The sequence below is a fragment of the Pelobates fuscus genome, chromosome 2 (genome assembly GCF_036172605.1).
Source record: "Pelobates fuscus isolate aPelFus1 chromosome 2, aPelFus1.pri, whole genome shotgun sequence".
Classification (NCBI taxonomy): Eukaryota; Metazoa; Chordata; class Amphibia; order Anura; family Pelobatidae; genus Pelobates; species Pelobates fuscus.
Window position 1 is genome coordinate 403,094,258 of NC_086318.1, and position 26,611 is coordinate 403,120,868.

A 26,611-nucleotide genomic window follows, 5' to 3' on the forward strand; every position below is an offset into this window, starting at 1 on the left:
ATGTTTGACATACGGGAACAGTAGGTAACGAGGGCAGTAAAACAAACTTGGATCACCCTTAATCCAGCAAAAGTAAAAACAACTTGTTGACAGTATCTCTGCAAATGGCTTTTATTTCAAGAGCTCAACATTTTACCACTAGGTCACTACCACATGGTCTTCTGCAATGTGTGTAAAAAAAATACATATTAAATCAAAGAGCTGCTGTAACCTACACCCATGGCAATTTATGGATTTAAAGAGAGCAGATTTTGCCAACATGGCATGAATAAAAAATAATAATAAAAAAGGAGGTGCTCAGACATCTTGTAAAAATGTACATTTCTAGAACCAGATTTAGAGCTAGTTACCAACCAATGTGAAACTTCCCTTATCTAAGAAATGTTATTCAGAATGTTTTTTTCAGCCTAGATGCACATTTTAGTGATCAACCAACAACATCTAAGACACATTCCAGACAGAACAAACAGAGCCAAAAGTTGTAAACTCATTAGATGACTAGCTAGAGACAAAAGTAAAAGTTAACTCCATTACACTTCTGCAGTTTTTAATTCTCGGAATCTTAGTACCGGTATATTGGTTTTGTAAGTTATGGGACACAGTCCTTGGTAAGTAGAAATCATTAATACCTTCACTACGGAGCCCTTTTTGTTTGAGTGGGTTTTAAGTGGCCATTTGTGAGGTCGCAGATAGTGAGTGGCCTTTAAGAGACACAATAGTCACCAAAACAACTATCTTAATGGAGCAGTTTGGGTGTATAGAAGATGCCCCTGAAGTCGCACTGCTCAATTCTCTGCCATTTGGGAATTAAATCAGTTTTGTTTCTGTTTATGCAGGCTAGCCACACCTGGTTTCATTTTCAATCAGATATAACTTACTTTAAAGGTTTTTTTTATCTCCTGCTCTGTAAATTGGACTTTAATGAGCAGGAGATAAAATTTTTTATAAATTAAACAGAATTTGCAATACAGAAAGTGTGAACATTAGATGACTGTACAGTAAGTGTTTAGGAAGGCGGTGTAAGTCACATGCAGGGAGGTGTGCCTAGGGCTGCATAAACAAAGTAATTTAACTCCTAAATGGCAGAGAAATGAGCAGTGAGACAGCAAGGATACAATCTATACACCCACACTGCTTCATTAAGTTTAAGTTGTTCTAGTGACTATAGTGTCTCTTTAAATATAAACTCTTGTACCCCAAACCACACAAAGCATTCTATCCTCAGCATTCTGAGGCTATTTGCAGAATATATACTTTCAGACGATGATGTTACAAGACATGGTAGCAATGATAAATGACTGTTGTGATGACCAGGAAGAGTCCAAGATGGTTAAAACAGAACCACTTATAGTCGTCACTGCAGGCTATTAACAAATGAGGAGAGAATTGATTAAAAATAAAAAAAATAAAAATAATTCAGGAAGTTTAAACATTAGATCTCGCTTTCCAGAAGTGTGTAGGGCGACTGTGTAGGTCACATGGAGGAGAGGTGTGACTAGGCCTACATAAGCAAACTGAATTCACTCCTAAATGACAAAGCCACTTCAATAACCCCTTAAGGACTGAGCCAAATGTACACGTTGTGATCAAAACAAAACGTAAACAAAAACTTGAATTTGCGCTATATGTCTGTTCAGGTGTAATTCACCTCTTTCATATTATGTGCACCCACACTTATTATATATCATTTTATTCAGGGGAAACATGGCTTTCATTTAACATCCAATATTTAAGTATAAAACGTAATTTAATATGAATAAAATATTTAAAAATGGGAGAAAATAAGAATTTTTAAAAAATGTTTAGTTCTACGTGACATTCTAACTGTGAATGTCATAATACTGTTTGATTTTACTACAATAAAATACACATTTGTATTCAGCGATGTCTCACGTGTAAAACAGTACCCCCTATGTACAGGTTTTATGGTGTTTTGGGAAGTTACAGGGTCAAATATAGCATTGTTACATTTTTTCACATTGAAATTCGCTAGATTGGTTACGTTGCCTTTGAGACCATATGGTAGCCCAGGAATGAGAGTTACCCCCATTATGGCATACCATTTGCAAAAGTAGACAACTTAAGGTATTGCAAATGGGGTATTCACAGTCTTTTCTAGTAGCCACTTGGTCACAAACACTGGCCAAAGTTAGTGTTAATATTTGAAAATGCAAAAAAACTAATTTGAATGTCAATTTTGGCCAGTGTTTGTGACTAAGTGGCTACTAAAAAAGACTAGACATACCCCATTTCTAATACATTGGGTTGTCTACTTTTGCAAATGGTATGCCATTAGGGGGTAATTCTCATTCCTGAGTTACCGTACGGTCTCAAAGGCAACGTAACCAATCTGGCAAAACTGAAACGCATGCCTTATATTTGACTGTCTACCTTTTGAAAACACCATAAAACCTGTACATGAGGGGTACTGTTATACTCGGGAGACTTCGCTAAATACAAATATTAGTGTTTCAAAACCGTAAAACGTATCACAACAATTATATTGTCCGTGTAAGTGCCATTTGGGTGCGAAAAATTTCACTTTCACTGACAATATCGTCATTGTAATACATGTTACTGTTTTGAAACGCTAATATTTGTGTTCAGCGAAGTCTCCCGTTACAGGGTTGAATATAGTGCTAGCAAATTAAATTCCCTGGCCTTTTGGTCTGGGTTGTCAGGCTGGTCCTGCTAATTGTAATTAATAAAATTACCTAATTATGTAAAATTATTACATAAATATATACGTAGAATTATTATATATATGTGTGTATATAAATATATGTATATAATTTTTTTAAATTATTTTTATTTAGAGCCGGTTCCTTTAGAACCCCTTAAGGTTATATATATAATTTCGTTCTACATGTATTTTGCTATCAATATATGTATATTCATTTTAAAATACAGTTAGAACGAATTTACACATTTATTTTTTATTTATTTTTTTATTAAATGTTTTAACGTATTTACAGATTTATTTATTTTATATTATATATAAATATATAATGAAAATTATATATATATTTAATCAATATCATTGTACGTGTATTTTGATATTTGTTTATATATATATATATATATATATATATATATATATATATATATATATATATATATAAAATGATATATATATATATTAATATTAAAATACACGTAGACAGTGTATGTGTATATGTATATATATATACTTAGATCATTTTATATTATAAATATATATATGATCTAAGTATATATAATTTAATTTTACACTGTTTTAACATGTTTTAATTTTATTTCCAGGCAGCAGGGGGAGTACCTGTCATTACAGGCACTCCCCCTGCTGGCACTGCCTTGGATGGCTATGACGTTCGATCACATGGCCCAGGGGGGGCCGAAGAGGAAGGAAGGGGACTCCCTGGGCTCCCAGATGAGTCCCCACACCGCGATCGCCGGCGACCGGGTAAGTACAAAGGACGGTTTGGGCATTCTATGCCGCCCTCCGGCGTTTAGAGCTGGTTCCTTTAGAACCCCTTAAGGTTAAGCTAAAGTTGCTTTGTTGCATACAGTGTCCCTCTAAACAAGAGTCAATACCCATTTATTTTTTGTACCCTCTGCACATCACCCAGCAGCACACATTTTAAAGTAACAGTATAGTGTCAGGGATGCAAACGTGTATTCCTGAATATATAGGTGTGAAAACACCATTTAGTTGTTAGGCCCCCTTGCCTTCCATGAGAAAGGTATTTTACTTACCTTTTTCCAACGTCATGCTGGTCTTGCCCAGGAAGGCCCCGCCCACACTCAACGGCTAACAACTAATTTAGATGATCTCAGCCACTCCAATGATTTATCATATGAAAGCATTGGGAGGCTACTGCACATGCACAGCAAAATGCTGTGCTGTGCCAATCAGCATTGCCTTATAAAGATGCAGTGGATCAACGTATCTATGAGAAACGTTCAACGCTTCCAGGCAGCGGGTGGAGACACTGGATGTCAGTGCTGCACATTCGGCAGCACTGGCCCAGGAAGCACCTCTAGTAGCCATCTGAGTGACAACTACTAGAGGTGTTCCTAGGCAGTAATGAAAAGGCTGTGTTTACATTAAAATGCCTGCAGGGACTGACTATAGATTATAGACTATACATTAAGCTGTAGTTGTTCTGGTGAGAATAGTGTCCCTTAAACTTATGAAAATGATTTTGACATACAAATGAATATTCATGAATATAGAGCTTTAAGTATAAATAGGAGAAAAAGGCCATATGCATTGTTAGCATCATTATTTGTGTTGCTAGGTAGTAAGGATTCATTTTGCCTCTCTAAGAGTACAGTTCTTCTTCTGATTAGGTCTACATACTTTGACTCCTGCATTATGACATCACTTTTTCTGGTCTTATTGGTCATTAGAAGACATCCATATATGCTTTAAGTATAAGGCCTATTCATCATAAATATATGAGGTTATTCTGCAGCATGTGTTTTTAATCAGTATATTGTGTCACCAAGCTTTCTATGAGCATTTGTACATATCATAGTCACAAAACTATGAGTTGATTTGAAATGTTCTAATTACAGAAATCAATGAATGACTGAGTATGTGTATCAACTTCTCCCCTCTCCGATTACAAATGAGACTGAACTGCCTGACAGTCTCATAGCAATTTCTGAATAATTTAATATTTTTCCAAATATAAGGAATCTCTATTGAGAAACTAGAATTTACATAGACCGATAACATCATGTTTAAAATGTGCAGTCAAATATACCCTAAAACTAAACTTTTTTTTTCTCAAAGGGGCTACTGTGACCTCATCTGATTACTTCTTGCAACATAGTAAGTAAGAACGTGGCAGGGACAGTGTGATGAAACATTCTGAAAAATGCAACACAGATAGCTATCCATGCACCTTCACAATGGATATTGCATTCTTACTTCTTGTATCCCCCCCTAGGATTATAAAATAATGCAATATGGAGAGGTGAATGCAAGCATATTTATGTTGATTGCAGGGGCCCCCACAGAACCTACAGTTGTCATCATAAGTATTCAACTACCATTGAAAAATCAGGTTTATTGTCAAAATGTACAGACTTTCAGCGTCCGTCGAGCTAGCCTCACCTGTGTCATGCGGCTGACCCAGAGTTAGGTTTGGGAACTTACGTACATTGTGATTTTTACTTGCAAGTGGTAAGATCTTGTGATACACTGATTATTATTACCATTTTTTCTGCTGACTACTCCTAAACATTATCCAACTCACTCCTAACTGCTACTTTGTTGCTACCTTGTTAGAAGGGAATGTTACCACAATGTAATACTAAGTAGAAACATTATTTAGATGTCCTTGAATAAATAAGTAGCCCCCCACAGAGCTTTCACATAGGGGTACATTTTATTACGTGTGTGTCTTCTACATAGGTGGACAATCAATACCCTTAATTTTAGTAGACGTACCATCTTACATTTGTCCACATCTGATAAATTGATTTTTCCCAATAATACTGGCATTGGCGATGTGATGGTATTGTCTTTTTGAGACTTTCTTTGATTCTAATATTTCTATAAATAATATGTAAATAAGATTTTGGAATTTTTGATTTATATTCATTCTTTATGCTTTATTCTCAAGGGTAATTTCGACACCTATGGGTCCTTTTTGGAACAAATATTCTGATTGAATAATTTTGATTACAACTGTATGCTTGTATGTCGTACACAAGTAATGAATTAGAGTTTTCGTGTTTACTTACCCTGACTTACAGTCTTCCCCAGGTAATTAATGAACAAAGTCATGATGTCCACATATGATGCTCTCGTTACCAAACATAGATTTTGCCTAAGAGACACAAAAAATGTAAAAAAAATAATATTTTAAATAAGTCTTGCCAGAAACATGAATCCACAGTGCATAAAACTATCTATATGTTGTGTGCATATGTATACTGTGTGTCTGGCTTTACCCTTGACTGTGGGGATAGCCATCCTAAATTCGCATTAAGATTGCTACCTCTATTAATGGCACCATTAACCCAACTCAAGACTGTACGAAATTTTAACAGCTGTAGTCAAGTCAGAGCAAATTTCTGTGATACAACGCTACTGAATTTCCTGGCGCTATATAAATAATTAAATAATAATAATACCTGAAGGATTTATCAAAGCGCTTTGCCCAGTCTTGCTTCTGACAAAAGAGAATTCACAAGACGGCTGTGTGTGTATGTGACAGAGTGGGGGGTCATATTTAACTACTCTATAGCAGACGTCTTGCCACAACACTTCAGGATACATGGATTTGCCTAAACTGTTGTCATGAAGGGGTTAACATCCCACACAAAGCAATTTGTTTAGAAATCGTCCCATGATTCAATCTGTGCACTTTACATTTTCATTTCGTTCTGTATTTTTAGATTGTGACTGATACCCAGTAGACATGAGATAATTATTCCATGCAACAGTCTGTAATGTTCTGTTTTTAATGAGCAAAGCATTATTTCCTATTAATTCAATCTTCTCAGGGCACATGATTTCAATCAGTGATATCCAACACATAAAGCCACAAAATGAAACCGGCAATTGCAAATCTCATTATTGTTACTACGGAGTGTTCATGACTGGTACATTTACCACTTTGTGGCTGAGAAAGGCCTCGATACAATTACATCATTGAAAGATATGCTTAGTCCCTTCCAAACCAATGTTCTGGAAACAGACAATCAGTATTATAGATAGTAAAGGGCCCTTATCTTTTCTGTTCTATAGAACAGTTTGAATATAAACACACTCTATGCTGTCCACTGATTGTGAATATAGACCTTGGGATTGACGGGAATAGCAAGTCCATAATGTATGAATATGTTTGCTCAGAAAGGACACCTTTGTCTTTTTGATCTGTCTATACAAACAGTTAAAATCCTTGAATTTGCTAAGCTCACTTTTCAAGGTGTGTTTGCAGTTCAACATATCAGAAATATAATGACGTTCTCTTGACTTTGACAACTTCTCCCAGAATTGTAAAGAAAAGCGTATTTTCAATTATTTAAAATTGTGCATTTGTGCTTCGGAAACTTTCTTTTGTCATTAACCAGATCAAGTTTTGACATATATTGTGGATACTTGTGGTTTTATAGTATTCAGAGGAGCAATACTGCACCATTATTGTTTATTATTTAGTTTTAATCAATTATCCATGCTAGTACAGTTTTTTTTTTGTTTTTTTTAAAGGTTTCCGCATTATGTATAACATAAATCGGCAACCTATTACCTGATTGTAAAAGTAGATCAGTTACCAGTTCTTCAACGTAAATACAAAGTATACTAAAATAAATTATTTAAAACACCTTCACAAGTCTTCACAGAGTACTGGGAAAAGCAGGGCTGCAACAATGAGCAGTTTATAGTAGGCAGGTTTGGACTGACCAAACCAGACAATGCTCGGGGGTCTGCAATGCTCATGTGTCGAGAACTGACAGGAGAATGAGGAGATCTACCCAACTAGCTATTTTAAAGAGTCCGGCCTGTTACAGGCTATCTACAGTGAACTTTCCCCCATGATCAGAGGCCAATGAAGGAAGCAACACTGGACCTCTTTACTCATACTAATCCTCAGGGCATGGACGCCCAAGGCTCACTGATGAACTTCATGAGCAAATGCTAGCCCATATGGTCCGATCACACAGTAGCTCAAATTGCTAAAAAATGTAATGTTGGCCATAATAGAAAGGTGTCAAAACACACAGTGCATCACAATTTGAAGTGCACAGGGCTGAGTAGCCGCAGACTGGTCAAAGTGCCCATGGTGATTCCTGTCCACCGCTGAAAGCTCCTCCAGTGGGCATCAGAGCTGGACCATGAAGCAATGGAAGAAGAATGCCCGGTCTGAGGATCATGTTTTCTTTTAGATCACGTGGGTGGCTGGGTATGTGTGTGTCATTTACCTTGGAAAGAGATGGCAGCAGGATGGTGCATGGTAAGAAGCTAGACCGGAAGAGGCAGTGTTATGCTCTAGGCAATTTTCTGCTAGGAAACCTTGGCTCCTTGCATTAATGTGAATGTTACTTTCACACGTACCACCTACCTAGAGATTGCTGCACACCACGTACACCGCTTCATGGCAATGGTGTTCCCGGATAGCTGCGACCTTTCAGCAGTATAATGCAACTGTAAAAATTGTTCAGGAATGGTTTGAGGAACATGACAAAGAGTTCAAGGCATTGCCTTGGCCTCCAAATTCCACAGATCTCATTCTGATTGAGAATCTGTGGGATGTGCTGGAACAACAAGTTCGATTCATGGAAGCCCCACCTTGTAACTTGCAGGACTTTAAGGATTTGCTGCTACTGTCTTGGTACCAGATACCACCGAACATGTCTGGAGGTTTCGTGGAGTCCATGTCTTAACACATCATAGCTGTTTGACAGCACAAGGGGTCCTACATAATATTAGGCAGGTGGTTTCTGTGTTGTGGCTAATCAGAGTATAGTATAGTGCTATGGATGATTTATGGCAAGGTTAGATGGCTGTTACATAGTGGAACGTGACAAATACGGGGGACTTAAAGGCACTGGGGAAGTACCCAGTAGAACAGAGCTGACAGCACGGATTCATATTGAGCAATACATATTAGCACATAGATGATCTGAGCAGATAAATCTAGCTTTAGTAATATGTGTTACAGCAGCAAAAAAAAAAATGCTTATATTGTAAATGAAGAAATCTGCGGTCTACAAGGGTTTATTTGCACCACAATTTATAGTTCTGTTTGGCTATTTCTAAACAAGCATGTTGTAATAATAATATGAAGTCAGCATTTAAACCTTTATTTGTGATTCCTATGAAAGCTGAGGGCAACTTGGTATACTTGCCGACATTGGGAATAATTAATTAAGATTCCATGGCTGGAATAGGGGTATGACAGGAACACAATGCAGGTCTTGATGATGTGGAGTGCAGGTATCATAACCAATTAAAAAAAGCCACATATTCTAAATGATTTCATAAAAAAAATGGACAGTTATGAACCATACGAATAGTTGTTCAAAGGTCTACAAATTCTACAATTTGCAAACATTTAAGTCGAACAATGTCCAGGCATTATCATGTATCTTCTACGTTAACCCCTTAAGGACCAAACTTCTGGAATAAAAGGGAATCATGACATGTCACACATGTCATGTGTCCTTAAGGGGTTAAAGGGGGGTTATTTCAATCACCATGCTAAATACGTTGCCCTACGTGTATGCCAGGACTAAAAAATATCAAGGCTCTTCACCGTAGGATCTTTAATATGTTATTATAAAACAGATTATCCAAATCACCTACGTTAGTTTTTTTTAATGAAAATATTAAGTATTGGGTTCTTTCCATTTTCAACCATTGATATGTTCTCTGCATATAAGAGGCTTATTTAATGCATGGGTTTTTAGTATAATATAATACAAAGGTAACCCACAAGGCTCTCTTTAAAATATATGTAAATGCCAATTATTTGCATAAAATGTATACACACGTTTCCGTAACGGACAGAAGAAATATAACTGAACTGTTTTGTTCCATTTTAAGATAGGCTGGGGAAAACTTTTTCCGATGTTCTCATCTACAGCTGTTGTGAAGCAGTAGCCTCCAAAAGTAAATTGCTTCCCCCAAACTATGAAAAACAGTTGTATATGAAGTTCTGTCAAATGTTTCTGTGTATTGTATATTCATCAATGGTAAATTATGTACAAGATTTTACTTTAAAACATTTTTTTAAAGCTTTTCAAAAAGAAAATTCCAAAGGAACATAAATATATTTGTCCCCGATTTCTAAGTAAACACAACATGCTATATAAGGTGAGGGCCCTGTGAATTAAGCACATTATATGTACAACAGCAGTGAACCAGTGAAATGTGTTTATTTCCATTAACAAGGTCTACAAAAAAAGCTAGTAAGAAGTCAAACCTTAAGGAGTTTGGGACAGTTAAAAATTAGGAAGGTGTTCCAACAGCAATATCGTGTTGTGCCAAAAACTACAAATGAAACACGATGTATATTTCCTTGCCTTTGACATAAAATAGTGCCAGCTCCGAGTTGAACCCACTGGGTCTTCAAGCTCATTAAAGCTGTTTTAGTAAGTCCAAGACAGCCATTCAAACACAATATTGCTTGTTTCAAATGAAGCAGCTTTAATAATTAGATTGCTGTTTAATTTTGGCCTTCTTTGCAGTACACCAAGCATTCCAAAAATAATCTGCATCTCACACTTCCTTTTAAGTTAACGTTAAAGCAAACACACTACCCTTCTCACTACATGAAATAAAAAATGGTGCAGTGCTTTTAACAGACCTAAAATAGATTAATTATACTCATTCAGAACATCCTGTGCGAGATTTTCATTGGCTCTCATGGTCTATAAATTAGTACTATGCGTACATTATATAGGTTGTCCTGGGACCTAGGTTACATATTGAGTGGGGGGGGGGGATACAGTAATATGATTTGGGTTCTATAGGAAAGTGACATTTAACAGCGTAATCAAGTAGATACATGAAAAGAGGACTATTTGCTGGATGGGCATTATCTAGCTATGTGGCTATACTGGACTCCTGCATATATTTTCTAATCCACAAGCCACTTACGAGTTTAATGAAAATATTATAAAGGTGACCCTAGGAAAATCAGTTGTCCCAAGTCACATACCGTATATACTCGTGTATAAGTCGATCTCATGTATAAGTCGAGTGCAGTTTTGTGACCAACAATTGTGAAATATGCTATGCCTCGTGGATAAGTCGAGGGTAAAACTCGGGGCTATGAAATTCTGTGATTTTTATAATTATATACACACACACTCATACAAACACACACTCTGCATTATATAAACACACTCTGTGTGTTTGTGTGAATGCAGAGTGTGTGTTTGTATGAGTGTGTGTGTGTGTATATAATGCAGAGTGTGTGTGTGTGTAGTGTGTGTGTAGTGTGTGGGGGAGGGCATTTTTATTATTTTTTATTTTTTTATTTAAATATTCTAATTTTTTTATTTTAATATTATAATTATTTTTATTTTAATATTTTTTGATTCCATTTTTTATTTTATTTTATTATTTTTCTTTTATTATTTAAAAAAAAAAATTTGTCCCTGGTGGTCCAGTGGTGTGTACTGTGCAGGAGGGGGGCTGGCAGGAAGCGTTTACTTATCTTTCCTGCAGCTCCTGTCAGCTCCCTTCTCCTGCGTTTCGGTCAGCTCACCTGTAAGTCTTGCGGTCTGCGTGCCGCGCGGAGCGTTGCCACGGTAATCCATGGCAACGCTCTGATGCCGCGGCTCTTGCGAGATTTACAGGGGAGCTGACCCGAACGCAGGAGAAGGGAGCTGCAGGAAAGGTAAGTAAACGCTTCCTGCCAGCCCCCAACAGGACAGCCGGGCTTGTAATGAGCCCGGCGGTCCTTGTCTGTATTATGGCAATGTAAGTTGCCATAATACAGACATTGACTCAAGTATAAGTCGAGTGGGGATTTTTCAGCACAAAAAAAGTGCTGAAAAACTAGACTTATACTCGAGTATATATGGTAGCTTTATATTTCCCTTTTTGCAACACAGAAGCAGCCTTTATATAAAATATAAACCAGCACGTAATATAAATATAAACCACCCACAATAGGTCTCCTCTTAACCTGTGCCTAATGCATGGACAATGAGTTTTAAAATTGCCTGGGCAGAAGATGAACACTCCTGTTCTTTGCTTGAAAAGCACTGATTTTAATAATGCAAACATTCATTTGTTTATTATTTGCAGCAAAGGTTACAAAGAACTTCCATATTTCTTAACAATCACTGGAGGCAGAAATGTCAGTAGGTGGATTTGATGATGGTATTAACCATCAGATAAAAGGCATCGATTGGAGTGTTTTTTTTGCGTACTATTTCTCTGAAGAAGTGACCATTGATTTAGTGGACACTATCAGCCTATCACCGGCCTCCAGGCTAACTCTTCCTGCAGTGCAGAAGGAAATGTAAGCCGGAAAGCCGAAGTGCCAGGGTATCTGATGCCCAACATATAGGTTAAACAACTGGCTTAACCCTTGAAGATAGGGTGGTGCCCAGACACATCTGCCCCATAACAAATTAACTTAAGTTGTTATGGGATGGAAGTGTTCCATTAGCGTTGTACATGCTAATCTGATAACATGGGTTTGTGTTAAAACTACACAAAAAAACAAAACTGCAGTATAACTTTGCACAAGATTACTTAAATCACTTATCTTAGTAAACAAAGTTTGGGATGGCAATACCATGTTTAGGACCACCACTGCTTCAAAGTACAGCGTTACCGATGGATCCTACACTAATCTTAACATAGGAGATAAATCTGCTAACTGCAGAACGCCCGGCTTAAACCGCTTCAAGAGACTTTCGTCAAACTTATGCTTACCTGTGGTCTCTCTAATGGAGCATCTGGAGTGGAGGTGTGGGGGAGCTACCAACACTGGGGTACTTTGAAACAGCAGTCGGCTTAAAGATGATATGGCCATTTCATATGACTAAACCCCAATATTTGTTTGCTAAACTACAGTTTAAAAGGATTTCAGCAACCCATGATCAACCACTGTTAAATAGGACTGAATCTGGATTTTTGTTTGTGTTTGTGGCTGTTCCTTTAACTGTATGTTAAAAAGGGCTGAATTCCCCAAGATAAAAAGTCTGGTTATCAGCTGTCAAGGAATACCCCTAAACCATGTTTATACAGTACCTGACGGAAATGGCCCCGATCTAAGAAGCTGATGTGGGCAGATAAAAATGTGCATATTCATCAAACAATGAATGCCCCTCCCCCCCCCCATATGTATGTGAGATAACATTAAGTGGTCTTAATAACTAGAAAAGCTAAAATTTCTGGGTGAAATTGTGTGAAGTGTTCTTGCCTCCACCAGTAGTCTACAACTCGAGTGGGCGGAGTAACTGTTATTCTTTATTTATTTAGCACATCTAATTGCAATGTTGTTGCCCAAAGTGCTTCACAGGTACATTAAAACATACATTTATAAAAACATTAGCAGGTGTACAAAAGGCCCTGTCTAGGACATCACATGCTGCTCCAGCCTGTCACAGGTCAGAGTATTTTGGCGGTTGCCATCTTAAAGTGGTTGTATTTTACAAACTAAAACTCCTAACGCGAAGAGCTTTATATTGTGAGAATCACAAGACCCAGACCTACATTGTGATGCATAGTATGTATTTGAAGTATTAAAAATGAAGGCACAGTCGCAATGAATGTCAATGGACGGCGTGAGTTGCAAACAAATGGTCATATTGTGAAAACTATCAGGACTATGGCTTAGCTGTGGACATTTTTAGTGGCAGCAGGGATAGCTGAACGTTTTGATATACGATTTGTGTAGGTGGGCTTGAAAATGAGGGAGTGGTGGCAGTTTAGAAACCATGTCCTGATTTTTCAGCTTATGTCAGCTCCCACTCTAGCTTTGAACATTTCGCCATTCATTCCTATGGGACCAATTTCGCCACGAAAACGATGATATTCCGTGAACCATTTGGCAAAACATTCCACAAAGTAATAGCACACCAATCAGGAACAATCCGCACGTTTCAGTATATTACTGTCTATGTAGTGTAAAAACTGTGGAAGGAGTTAGGGTGGTAAATTTGGCTATAATAATAAGAATAATATATATGTGAGATAACATTAAGTGGTCTTGCTATGCAAGAACACTTCATAAGCCCTGCTTGTGAGCTAAAATCTAGCCATTAAAGGAACACTATATCATTAAGAATCCAATCCTGTATTCTTAACACGATAGTGCCTCTGTCCCCATGTGTGATAAAAATGAAGAAAATAAAGGTTTTACTTACCTTTTAGCCAGCACTGTGGCTACCAGAGCACTCTGTCTCCTGTGAGGTCACTGAGGAGGTATGACCTTTTCCAGTGATGGTCCACTCCAATGCTCATCATAGAGAAGCATTAGGGACCTGATGCGCATACATGGCAGATGAGAGAAGGCATCCAATGCTTCTCATAGAAAAGCATTAAAGTTAGTGCTTTCTTGTGAGCTGCCACTTCATGTAACCGAGTTTTACTCCGTTAGTACGGCCGAGGCACCTCTAGTGGCTGTCAGCATTTTACAGGCAAATGACATGCTGTAGTTGTAAGATACATGGGCATTATCAACAATTTAAAGCAGATTTTATAACCCGTTTATGACATATTTATCTGTTGTGATACATTTTGCAAAGTGTAAAAAAAAATTATATATATATATATATATATATATATATATATATATATAGAAACGATTTATATCAACTTTAAAAACAGCAAGAGAGCCTTTAGTATCCTAACTTCCTACAATCGTCTTCAACATACCTCTTGGCAAGCCACAGCTTGGCTTTCAGACACATCATGAGATCACATGCGTCCTGCTGAATTCGGTCTGAATTGGCTGTGTGTTTGGCCTCAAAGAAAGAGTGAATCAAGTGAGAGACCTGGAGGAAAAAAAATAGAAGTTTTAAAAAAAGACCACTGCTGTGAAAACAACGATTAATCCTCAGTCCCTCTGCACCCACCACTCCTCAAAAATAACTGGTCCGAGAAGAAACAAGCACCTGTAGATTTCAGGCCTGGAAACTTTACTTACTCCTGGAAAATGCTTGGATTGCAGTTAAAAAAGAAAAAAAGAAAAAAAAAGCCAAGTCGCTCATTTGTTTATAAGCTATGGCCTGTGAGCCCATTCCACAGAGTATGAAAAAGAAAAAAACAAAAAGAATAAAACCCCCAAAAACACAACATATTACCTCACAGTGCGATCATGATTTCCTAATGAAATCACATCCTTTTAATTAAAAACAACCGATGAGGAGGTTTAAGCAAACGTAAATCTCCCCCTTCCCCTCGCTTGGCAGAACGCACAATTAGCATACACATGAACACTCACTGAGAGGATATTAAAAACAAAAATGTAATTGGAAAAGTTTGTACACCAACAGCTTCCAGTGTTAATAGGTAAGGGTCCAGCGGGACTCTCTAGGAAGGTTCGGTGTGAAATATACCCAGGACCGAGACACAATAAAACCAAACATTCTTCGCAGACAACACGTGGCAGGAGGTTTCTGTGCGTTCATATAACGGCAACTTTTGTGAAGCAAAGACAATTTTTTTTTAAATGGGAGTAAAGTTTTCGGAGACCTCACTTCCCCCATCTTTGGAATGATTTTTCTGTTTAAACTTTGCAGAAGAAGCAATTATTTGGGTCTAGTCATTGTAACAATGGAAGCAACATTTGGGTGAAAATGTAATAGGGATTAAACAGAATGATCGAAAAGTACGTCAACTGATTGATTAGGACATTCGTTTTCACATTGTATTGCATACCTTTTAAACAGTCAGTATTATTTGTGAGAGCTGTCGGAATTCAAAACATATTTAAAGATATTTAAAAAAAAAAAAAAAAACTTAAAGCATTGCTGAAGTAAAGTAGTCTTACCAATTTGGCTATTTTGGCATTAAGCGTGAAACTGATTTTGAATTCACTACAATTGTCAATTTATCGAATGACTGAACACGTGCTCTGGCTGTGCAATGACTTAACTGGATTGTGATCTAATTTGGTAAATCTAAAACAAAATGGAGCACAACGTGAAAAAAGTCAACACAAGGTATAGCTGAAGCTGATTTTCAATGTTTTATTCAGTGTTGCCATTTCTTTTGAAACCTGGAGGTACATAAAAAAAAAAAAAAAAAAATCTTTAGTGCTGCACATAACCAGAAACAAGGGCTGATAGCCCAAACAAGACAGATATACAACAACAGGGTCTGTGTTGTAGGGCCTGTCTTATGCTGGGCCTGTTTCTTTACCTGAACTACAGTCCTCACTGTACTGTATTATCCATAAATACCATACTACATACATGGTTATGAGCATTATTCTGTATTCAACAGAGAGGCAAATCTATCTTCCTGTTCAAAGTATACAGCGCTGAATCATTTCTTCTTCATCTGTATTTCTTGTTCTAAAATGTTATATAATTACAAAACAAAACCGAAAATAAATATTGCCCCCCAAAAAATAATTATATATATATATATATATATATATACACACAAAAAAAATACAACAAAACTAACAGCGATATAACAGTGGTATAGTCAAGTACCGCAGTATACTTCACGGGCCCCCGTGCAAGAGACTGAGCACCTCCCATGGAACCTACGAGGTACACTTCAGAATAAAAGGTATGTTGTACATGTGCAAATGGCACCTAAGTAGTTTCAGCATACACCGACGACGTCCTCTTATCCCTCACATCCCCGACTACTTCCATGAGAGCGGTCCAGAACGTTCTTTCACGCTTCAGCCCACTTTCAGGATACAAAATTAACATGTCCAAGTCCAGCGCCCTCCCCATAGGGATGACCTCGGACACCTCGGACACAGCCCACATACAGGACAACCATAGCATCCAGTGCACAACACGCTCCATCACGTACCTAAGTGTCCAATTGACAGCTGAACCAGCCAAAATGCATGAGTACAACTACCCCCCTCATGATTAGAACCCTTATTCGGGATCTGGACAACTGGAAGGATAAACCCATATCTTGGGACGGGTCCATCCAAGATAGATGAATATCCTCCCTAGGATTCTATTCCTTTTCCAGGCCCTACCTCTACCGCTCTCAAAGACAGAGCTCGCACACCTTCAAAAAGCCATAGGCAACTTTATTTGGCATAACAGGAGACACCGGGTGGCAAGACACATATTATACTGGCCGAAGAGGATGGGCGGCCTAGGTTTACCTAATTTATACTACTACTACCTGGCGGCCCAGCTAACACAAACAGCAATGTGGCATTCCCCAATGGAGATGAGGAAGTGGGTGGAATTGGAGTCTCTCCTTATGGGAGCAGATCTCCCACAATATATCATCTGGGTGCCAAAGGACCTTAGACCCTTACCGAGAACTGACTGCCCAGCCATCACCAACTCCATACACATGACACAGAACAGCTCAGAAATATCGACTGTCCTCTTCCCCGTCTCCACTCATGCCCTTTTTGAGAAACAGAGCATTTACCCTAGGACTGACAGCACGAAACTTTAAACGAAAAGAACAAACGGGCCTGCAGAGAATACGCCACCTATACCTGAATGGCTCACTAATATAATGCAGGTATTTCAAAGAGTACCACCCCTTGACCCCTGGTGTACCTCCTAAACAGATTGATAGACAACTGGCCTAGGCATGAACAAAACCTGTTCCAAAAAAATCATGCTAGCCGCCCGTAGGGCTATTGCGCAACATGGCTAAAAACGCAACTTCCCCCTAAATCAATGGTAAATGGGAAGATAAAAGACATCTATCTTATGGACGACCTCACAGCCAGGGTACCGGCACCCAAAATAAATTTGAGAGGACTTGGGGACTGTCGAGGGAATGCCATTTGGCGGACTGAGGGAACTGACGCAGAGTAGACGATAGAACCCTGGGCTGGCTGGCCCTTCACCCGGAACCAAACATAGCGATGTGGGGGTCTTGTGTGGTGCCCCCCCCCTTCCCTCCTCCCTCTCCCCTGGCCCCCCCAGAGTTTGATTACCCCCCCTTATATACTCCCTTTTTCCATACTCTTCTCATCTTCCATCTCACTTCACTTCTCTTTCACTCTCCTCAAGGTCTTATTTCTCCAAAAGGACCTACCTTATACATATATAGCAGACATAGGCGTAGAAAGCGAACAGAAGCACACTAAGGCCCCACTGTTCGGTATAGATGGTCACATAACAGACAAGGAAGAGCTTGGGATTACAACGACAGCCGGGGTCCCTCCACAATTAGAAATGGGCTTGGGGGTCCTGTAATGGCACATATTATAATAAAGACACTACACATTTCACTCAGATAGGGAGACCCTAAAAACAGTTAAAAGTAAAATGCCAACAACCCCAAAACCTACAGTAGCATAAGGTTTACCATCCCCGGCTATAACCTTGTACCCACTACGTTGCATACCATCTGCGACCATGATAATGCATAATATAAATAAAAATTAAAAAAACCTTGACACCACATGAACGAAGACCAATGTTACCTAACAATACTGTACACTACGTCTGATATGTACCACTCCTTCATTGCATTTATATTATATAACCCAGTATCAATAGTTCTTATGTTATTGATGGCTTGGTTATAATTTTCTGTCAACTTATATTGTCAATCAAAAATAAAGAATTTTAAATAAACAAATGGCACCTAAGGACGAACGATCTGCTCTATTAACTTAAAGCAATTTGTGTATTGAATGATGTACCTCCATCCTGTGGTTGAATAGTATTCAAGCTGTACCATAGCATATCATAAAGGAGAGAGAAAGGGGCAGCTAACCTTGTTAAAGACCGTAATCTTGCTAGTCCATTACTTACCAGGATCTTTTAGAACTGTGGTATGGAATATTTACTCTTCCTGTTAAATATAAAGTCTGATAAAAGCCAAAACATCCATAAATTCTTCTCCAAATGGAATGCTGGAAGCTAGTATATTGCATTCTTGCATTGTATTTCTTAAAGACATTTTAGCAAATTAGTCCAGTGTTGCAGATGTAAAATAACAGATCGTAAATAACAAATACATTTTTAAAGAGAGCATTCTGCCAATAGCTTGTCATTCCAAAATGATGTTATACCAATAAAAAACGTGTTACAAGATACTATTTTAATTTGTTATTTTACACAGTATTTCTTATAATACCAGAATGAAAAAATGAAGAAATTCCCCCAACTCACACCAATCAGAAAATCTAAATCAAAGGTTTATTGGAAAAGCAATGCCAGAAGGTGGAAGTACCAATTACCCTTGCCTGCTTTAGCTAAGTGGTCATAGTGCAGGTGACGTGAGTAGATGTATACATCACCACATCAACCTGCTATTCACGCTGATCCCTAGAAACCGCTCCAGACCACAAAGCTATATAAAAAAAAAGCAATTCTAAGCAAAATTCAACAACAGAGGCCTATGTTTTCCAGCTTACTACATGACTTGCTACACCAAAAGACAAAAATGAATACATTTAAAAATAAGATGGAAACACAAGAATATACAAAAAAAATTGGTTTTGTTTTTGTAATTGCACGCGCACACACACATTTTTATTATTCCTCTCTCCGCAAGGAACTGTAAAAAATTTATTTATAGTGGCAAAAACACTAACATTTAAATATTTCCCCTCCCTTTATACACACAGACTATATAATACGAGAACTATTTCATACACATTAACTGTGGTGTTTTGTTTTGTTATTTTTTTCTTTTGTCACTTGAAAATGTCTTTATATAAATCAATGAAAACAAGATTTTATGCTGTGTTGGGTGGGACTGACATGGGCTAGAACCCAGAGTTCGCACTCAAAAAGCCACGGGTCTCCAAAATTGCATTTAATTGTTCCAAATCCCAAGTCTTGAGGTTGGCCAGGGACTCAGGGCTATGCACGCATGTTACAAATCCGCACTGAAGTTCCGGCACTCTGAAATTACTTGGTGTGTGTGCTGGAACATCAGTGATTAACTTACATTGACGCAGTGGGCTGGCTTTCTCCCAGAGAGGCAGTGCTCCTTCTTCCCCCAACTTATCCGATTATATGCTGTGCAGTGGACCACTGCCTATGGGGGCAGCACAATGATATATATCAGGTGCACAGCCAGCCAGAGTTCCCGTGAGGAAGGAGCAGGGACATGATGGGGACGTGAGGAGTGGAACTGCGAGGAGTCAGTCCAGATCATAATAAGATCTCAAGGCCAGATGCGGCTCTAGACTTTATGAGGCCTTAGGCGAAACTCAAACATGAAGCCCCACTAACACCAAAGTGAAAAAAGAATAGAGTTGCAATACATGCACAGTCACATATACACATTGATACACAGAGTGTGTCTGACAGAGTATCCTTGTGTTTGTGATTGGATGTCTCTGTGAGAATGTTTGCGTTTTTGTCTGGGACCCTATGTGTATGGGGTAGCTGCTTGAAGTGTGCTGTGTGTATCGGTGTCTGCCTGTGGCCTTTGTGCATTGTGTTTATGGCAAAGCTAGGTTTCCTGACTGTGTGTGTATGATGAATGTATTCAGCTGGTGACTGTGACAAGATGAGTAAAGGTGTACCAGTGGCAGGCAGAGTGTTACAGGGTGAAGGGGGGTTATAAATGGACAGGGTGGGGAGGGGGGTTATAAGAGAGGTGACAATGTGTGGGGAGGTGACGGTGAGAGGGAGGGGGTGACGGTGAGAGGGAGGGGGTGACGTGAGAGGGAGGGGGTGACTGTGAGAGGGAGGGGGTGACGGTGAGAGGGAGGGGGTGACGGTGAGAGGGAGGGGGTGACGGAGAGAGGAAGGGGGTGACGGAGAGAGGAAGGGGGTGACGGAGAGAGGAAGGGGGTGACGGAGAGAGGAAGGGGGTGACGGAGAGAGGAAGGGGGTGACGGTGAGAGGGAGGGGGTGACGGTGAGAGGGAGGGGGGTGACGGTGAGAGGAAGGGGGTGACGGTGAGAGGGAGGGGGGTGACGGTGAGAGGGAGGGGGGTGACGGTGAGAGGGAGGGGGGTGACGGTGAGAGGGAGGGGGTGACGGTGAGAGGGAGGGGTGACGGTGAGAGAGGGGGGGTGAATGTGAGAAGGGGGTGATGGTGAGAAGGAGGGGTGATGGTGAGAAGGGGGGTGATGGTGAGAAGGGGGGTGATGGTGAGAAGGGGGGTGATGGTGAGAGGGGGGGGTGATGGTGAGAGGGGGGGTGATGGTGAGAGGGGGGGTGATGGTGAGAGGGGGGGTGATGGTGAGAGGGGGGTGATGGTGAGAGGGGGGTGATGGTGAGAGGGGGGTGATGGTGAGAGGGAGGGGGTGATGGTGAGAGGGAGGGGGTGATGGTGAGAGGGAGGGGGTGATGGTGAGAGGGAGGGGGTGATGGTGAGAGGGAGGGGGTGATGGTGAGAGGGAGGGGTGATGGTAAGAGGGAGGGGTGATGGTAAGAGGGACGGGTGATGGTAAGAGGGACGGGTGATGGTGAGAGGGAGGGGTGATGGTGAGAGGGAGGGTTGATGGTGAGAGGGAGGGGTGATGATGAGATAACTAAATACACCTTTTTTTTTTATTCCCTGGTGGTCCGGTGGGCTCCCTGGTTGCCATTACATCCGGTCTGCAGCTCCCCAGAGTTTGAATCTCTCGAGACCCATCAGAGCGTTGCCATGATAACACGCGGCAACGCGTTGATTGGCCAGTTCTTGCGAGACACATGGTCTGCAGGTCTGCTCACTGCGGAGCTGCAGACAGGTGTCTGTGATGGCTGGCCAGGCAGCCAGAAGGGGCCTCGCACCCGGCTGCATACTAAGCAAGCCGCCGGGCCCCCTCCTGGTGTCGAGTCCTCGCTCAGTGAACAAGGACCCAACACAGTCTGCAGTCAGGTGGTTTAGGTGGCCACGAGGCCCCAGGCAGCGCGAGGCCTTAGGCGGCCGCCTAAACTGCCTAGTTAGAGAGCTGTCCCTGCTCAAGCCAGAGGCCAACTGCCGTGATGCAGGTACAAAGTACAAATGTCTTGATTGGCTTGACACTTGTTTGAGGGAGCCCTGTGAGGAATGGAGGTTGGCTGAAGAAGGTATTGTGAGTCTGGACTGTCTTGCAGGAGAGGCATGAGAGACATCAAGAAGCACTGCATTGGGTAGAGCTTAGGCAGGACTTAAAGTGGCACTGTCATCACCCCCTGAAAAGTCAGTATTACATAAAGATAGAATCTTTTTGAAATACTCATGACTGTGATGGAATTATCACAGGATCCCTATTAGACCTCAACTCTGTACTCTTGCCTGTATGCGAGAATACGGCAGCGACATCGGGAAGGACCAAGCCAGACCAAGATTACAGTGCCCGCAAGGGACAGTTCAGGTAAATAATCTCATCTTTACCTGCCCACCCTCTGCCATCGGACACCGAGATTTTACCGTTAGGAGATTTTGCAAATTTAGCAAAGTCCCCATACAATAACACTGCCACTTTAAAGTATAACGTATCAAATGTAACTATGTAGTTAAGCTCTTAGCCTTCTTGTCACGTAACAACGCCCCTGTTCATACAGATTATTTTAAATTAGCCAAGCTACAGTAGGTTTCGATGGAATTATCAATATCTCTCATTGTTTCAGGAAGAAGGCAGTCGTTTTGGAATCCCATCACAATTTCCAAGCTTTAGCGACAGTTATTGATTAAAAAAAGTCTGCAGAGAAAATGTGATGTTAGCTGCCAATTAAAGTCTTTGATTTACAGAATAGATGCCAGCGTTCTCCTGCGTATTAAACAAGAAATGAATCTCAGTATATTGTTAGAGGTAAACAGAGGACCTTTAACTTGTGGAAGAAAAGTGGGGGGCGGCAGCCATAGACTTAAATCTATAACCATTACCATGAGTTGTGGCCTGTATTATCTCCAAGAAATAATATTTTATGCAGCATCTGAAAGCTAGATTAAAATATATTGAAAATACCACCTAGAATTCCATTACGAAGACTTAATTTCATCTTATTGATAACAATTCTCCACCTATGTAAAATTACCATTGATTACCTGCTAACAAATCCAGCAACTCCTCATGTGCCCACGCCTGGAAATGCATTTTTAAGATGCTTCTTATATTCGTAGTTATTAACTGTACTTTCTTACCCACTACCTTTTGTCTCCGTGCATATTGTTCTTTAGATTGAAAGCCTTCCAATATACACCTTTGTATACAAGTTCTATACATGTGAGGTTAAATCCCACAGACCATGCTCTCTATTACTCTTTGCTTCAATATGTCTAATTATATGATTATTGATTATTTCTGCTGGTGTTGCCCCTCCGCCCCTGGCACCTTCTTACATATCTGGTGGGATTGCTCTGTAATCAAGCCATACTTGAAAAAATCCATTCAATTCCGAATAAATTCTTAATCCACCATCCTTTACCCTTGCCACCTGCCACCACAAAACCATTAGCACCTATAGGTACTAGAAAACACTTACCATTTGCATCCTCAATGTGACATTCTCCAGTAATTATGGTTGCTGGAGAAACTGACTCAATTGGCCCAAGACAGATTATAGGTCTATACTGGTGTATGGGCGGTGACTGACCTTGGCCTATTCACCTGACCTCCAACAACTATTCACTAATCTGAATACACTAAGAGCTACTGCTCGTCACCTGAGTATTGAAGACACACCCCCTTCTTGCAGAATTTAGCTTTTACTTAGGCCTCGCAAGCTCTCATGACTAGACTGTGCATGATCAACTGACATCTAAAGTAAAGCATTGCAAAGTAGAGCATACCCATACACAAGAACGATGCTACAAACATCTTGCTATACTTTCTGATCTCCACTTGAAAAAGCCTATTTTTTAATAAAGGTATTTTGGCCACTTTCTGTCTGTGAGTTTTACTTTATCATATTTTTTTTATTTGTTATTATGACCATCCCTTTTTACCTGGTACCAGATCTTTTTAATTTTCCAGTGAGGGTATTACTCCAAAGAATCCTAGGTAGGGATTATGCCACTCAAGCTGTATTCATTGAGCAGTCAGCCTGATCAATCAAATGTAAGTAACCACTTGGTATTTATACTGTAAGCACTATTGCTGTTTTTTATATTTTCAAATGGTCCCTACATCAAGACTAAAACTACTTTACATATCCTATAAGTGGGGATTGTACCACTGTATGCCATCCACACTAGAGCTAAGTAGATAGCTCTATTAAACGTGAGTAGGACCATATAGATCTTCTATACTGTATCCAGCCTCTACTTGGGACATACTGCACCATTAGTTATCTTTTATCTATTTCATATGAACTTCAAGGATTCACCTATGTCACAGTGAGGAATACTCCTACTATCAAGACTATTGTCCATCTGTCTATAGACACTTCACTTTGGACGTCCCTACCCCATAGACTTTTTACTTATTGTGTACTTATTCTGCTATTTTCTTTTGTTATATTTGATACCAATTTATTATTTAATTTTTCTGTTTTAGTGGCGCTACCTTTCCTCCATCTGTTTTCCTATGTTTATGTAATAGGGCCTGTGAGGGAGCCCTATTTCTAGGTCTGCTGTCGTTACTTTGTTTTTTGTTGACTAGATAGAAAGCGCTGATCCTTTTCTGTACTAGTTACTGTGATAGTGTGAGTAGGGGAGTAACTGTGGAAGGGTGAAAGTTTGTGTCTGTCATTGTATGTGTGTCTGTGTGTGATAATGTATGTGTGTCAATGTGTGTTTCTAATCAGTGTGAGTTTGTGTCTGACAGACACACTGACACACACTCTCAATGGCAAGCACAAACTCTCACGGATTTGAAACAAATTACACACACTGATTTGACACACTGACACTCTCAATGACGGTGAGAGTGTGTCAGAATGTGTCAAATCAGAGTATGTGTGTGTCTCAGAGAGTGTGTGACTGTCAGTGAGTGTGGGTCTGACTTTAAAAAGGGGTGGGGGCTTACAGATGGAGCGGTGGAGTCGTTACCATAGAAACATGAATGTCTGGACTTGACATTCAAAAAGGGTAGCGATTACTAATATGACTATGCCCACCTGGGGCGCCATAAAAAAAAAAATATATATATATATCTGCACCCAGGTGTTTGTGATCCTAGTTTCGACCCTGGCACCTGCCATCCCCATTTTAAATGAGCTGTACTACAGCTCATTGAGAAGCATAGGAAATAGGTTCAGACACATTTCTTAACAACAAGCCTCTGGTTGGTGTATTCCCCATCACAAACTGAAAGTGTGGAGAAGAGAGGAGGGCTTACAAAGCTTCAGGCAACAGATCTGCAGCTTTTGCAAGTCATTTTTCATATATCCCCCCCAAAAAATACTAAAAAATATATATGTATGTTATCTCTGGGGTATATCTACTAAACTGGTAAAATATAATAAATTTTTCAATTGAGTGTTCTTTAAGCCTAGTTTTAAGCCAATAATTGCTCCTAACGTTAGCATTGTTACCGGTAGAACACAGATTATTTTGACTATGTAACTGGTTAAGCATGATAAGGTCACTTAATATGACTAGACATACCGGATGCTGACCAATTAGCTATGTGTCAACTAGGAACGGGCAAACTATTGTTAAGAGCAACTTTTAGACCTGGCATTCGGAAATCAGAATTCTTCTTATACAGATTCTTCTGACCAAATCAAAAATATCCATGTAATTCTTTATAGCTGAATACTACAAGATTCTTATAGGTACATTCACCAATCCAATCTGTGCTCTAAAGAATTAGCCATAAAATGCAATGGTAGATACTTTTGTATTGGTACACAACACAAAAGAATATTTTGGTCCGGTTCTCTACAAAAGAGAACACAATCTCTCTATCCTCTTAAAAATGTAGACATGGCATTTATTCATTAACAGTGTGGCCACAATCCAACTTCTGTATTTTTATTACTATTTGAAAAGAGGTAGAGGATTGAATTCAAATGCACTGAATGTTTGTACCGATATTGATGCTCGACAATCTGGAACTGTGGCTTCTGATACCATTTTGTGAACAGCCTGTTTTCTTGGTTATGTTGCTTCAACCTCAGCAGCTTAGTGCCACATTTTCACAACCTCTGTTTATGTAGTGTTTAATTTCGCCAGGGCGAAACAGCTGTATTTTTTTAAGGCCATTGCCGGGAAATGTACAGTACAGGGTGATGTCAAGTTACCTCTTCTCCCTCTCTCGGAGGAGAGAACGGAACAGTCGGATCATTGTTCGAGGCGCTCCCTCAAAAACACGAATATTTATAGTGTACACATAATTTATACAAACAGGACCAAGGGTATGCAAGCAAACTTTTTATGACTTTGGGTCAGTGTGACAGGAGGAGGTGGAGAGAGAAAAAAAAAATACAAAAAGAAAAAAAAAAATCTTACTGAAAGGAAAAATGCAATTATGTAACTGCTGGGAAAATGTGGCATGAAAGCATGTTAAATCACTTCATTCCTGTGTGAATTTTGAGATTTAAGAGAGTTTTATATCTCCCTCTCTCTCTCTCTTTTTTTTTTGATCTAGGACAAATATGTCGTAATTATTTTTCATGCCAGCATTTCCACAACTGATTCTATTGTAAAGTACTCAGAAGTGTGAAATTAATCTGACACGGCCGGGAAAACCTGCAAAGACTGAAAAGTACCAGCCAGATATCCTTGTCATTTTCCATTTTAGTCATAAGGAAATAACAGATATAAAAAAAAAATAGGGTCTTGTGGGTAAAAAAAAAAAAAATAGGGTGATCATCATTTGGCGATATTCGCAGCTAGTCTGTTCTGGGGCCACCATTTTAAACAAGCGATGTCATCTACACAGATGTAGCTACTTACCAAGGCCAAAACAGAGATTTTGACTTTTGAAAATATGAAATCACCAACATCCAATTAACATATATGTAATTGCTTAATCAGTAGAAATGTCTCACAGTGTTTGTTTTATTATATACCACTAAGGCCTAGGGATAAAATTAACTTGTTTCAAGAAGGGAAACATTTCAGTATATGAATTAAGTTTTAAAAAGTGACATAAGCTTGTTTTCCCCAAAAAGCTAAGTGTTGCCAGGAATATGATGTAAAACTATTT

General features: G+C 39.5%; 1 protein-coding gene across 1 annotated transcript in view; it reads right to left on the minus strand.

Moving 5' to 3' along the window:
• THADA (THADA armadillo repeat containing) overlaps nt 1-26,611 on the minus strand; it is a 519,919-nt gene that overhangs the window by 140,693 nt on the left and 352,615 nt on the right. Inside the window, exons 30-31 of the mRNA XM_063443899.1 lie at nt 14,342-14,460; nt 5,737-5,822 (exon numbers count right to left, since the gene is read on the minus strand). Coding sequence (XP_063299969.1) covers nt 5,737-5,822; nt 14,342-14,460 — 205 coding nt within the window. The remainder of the gene's footprint in view (nt 1-5,736; nt 5,823-14,341; nt 14,461-26,611) is intronic.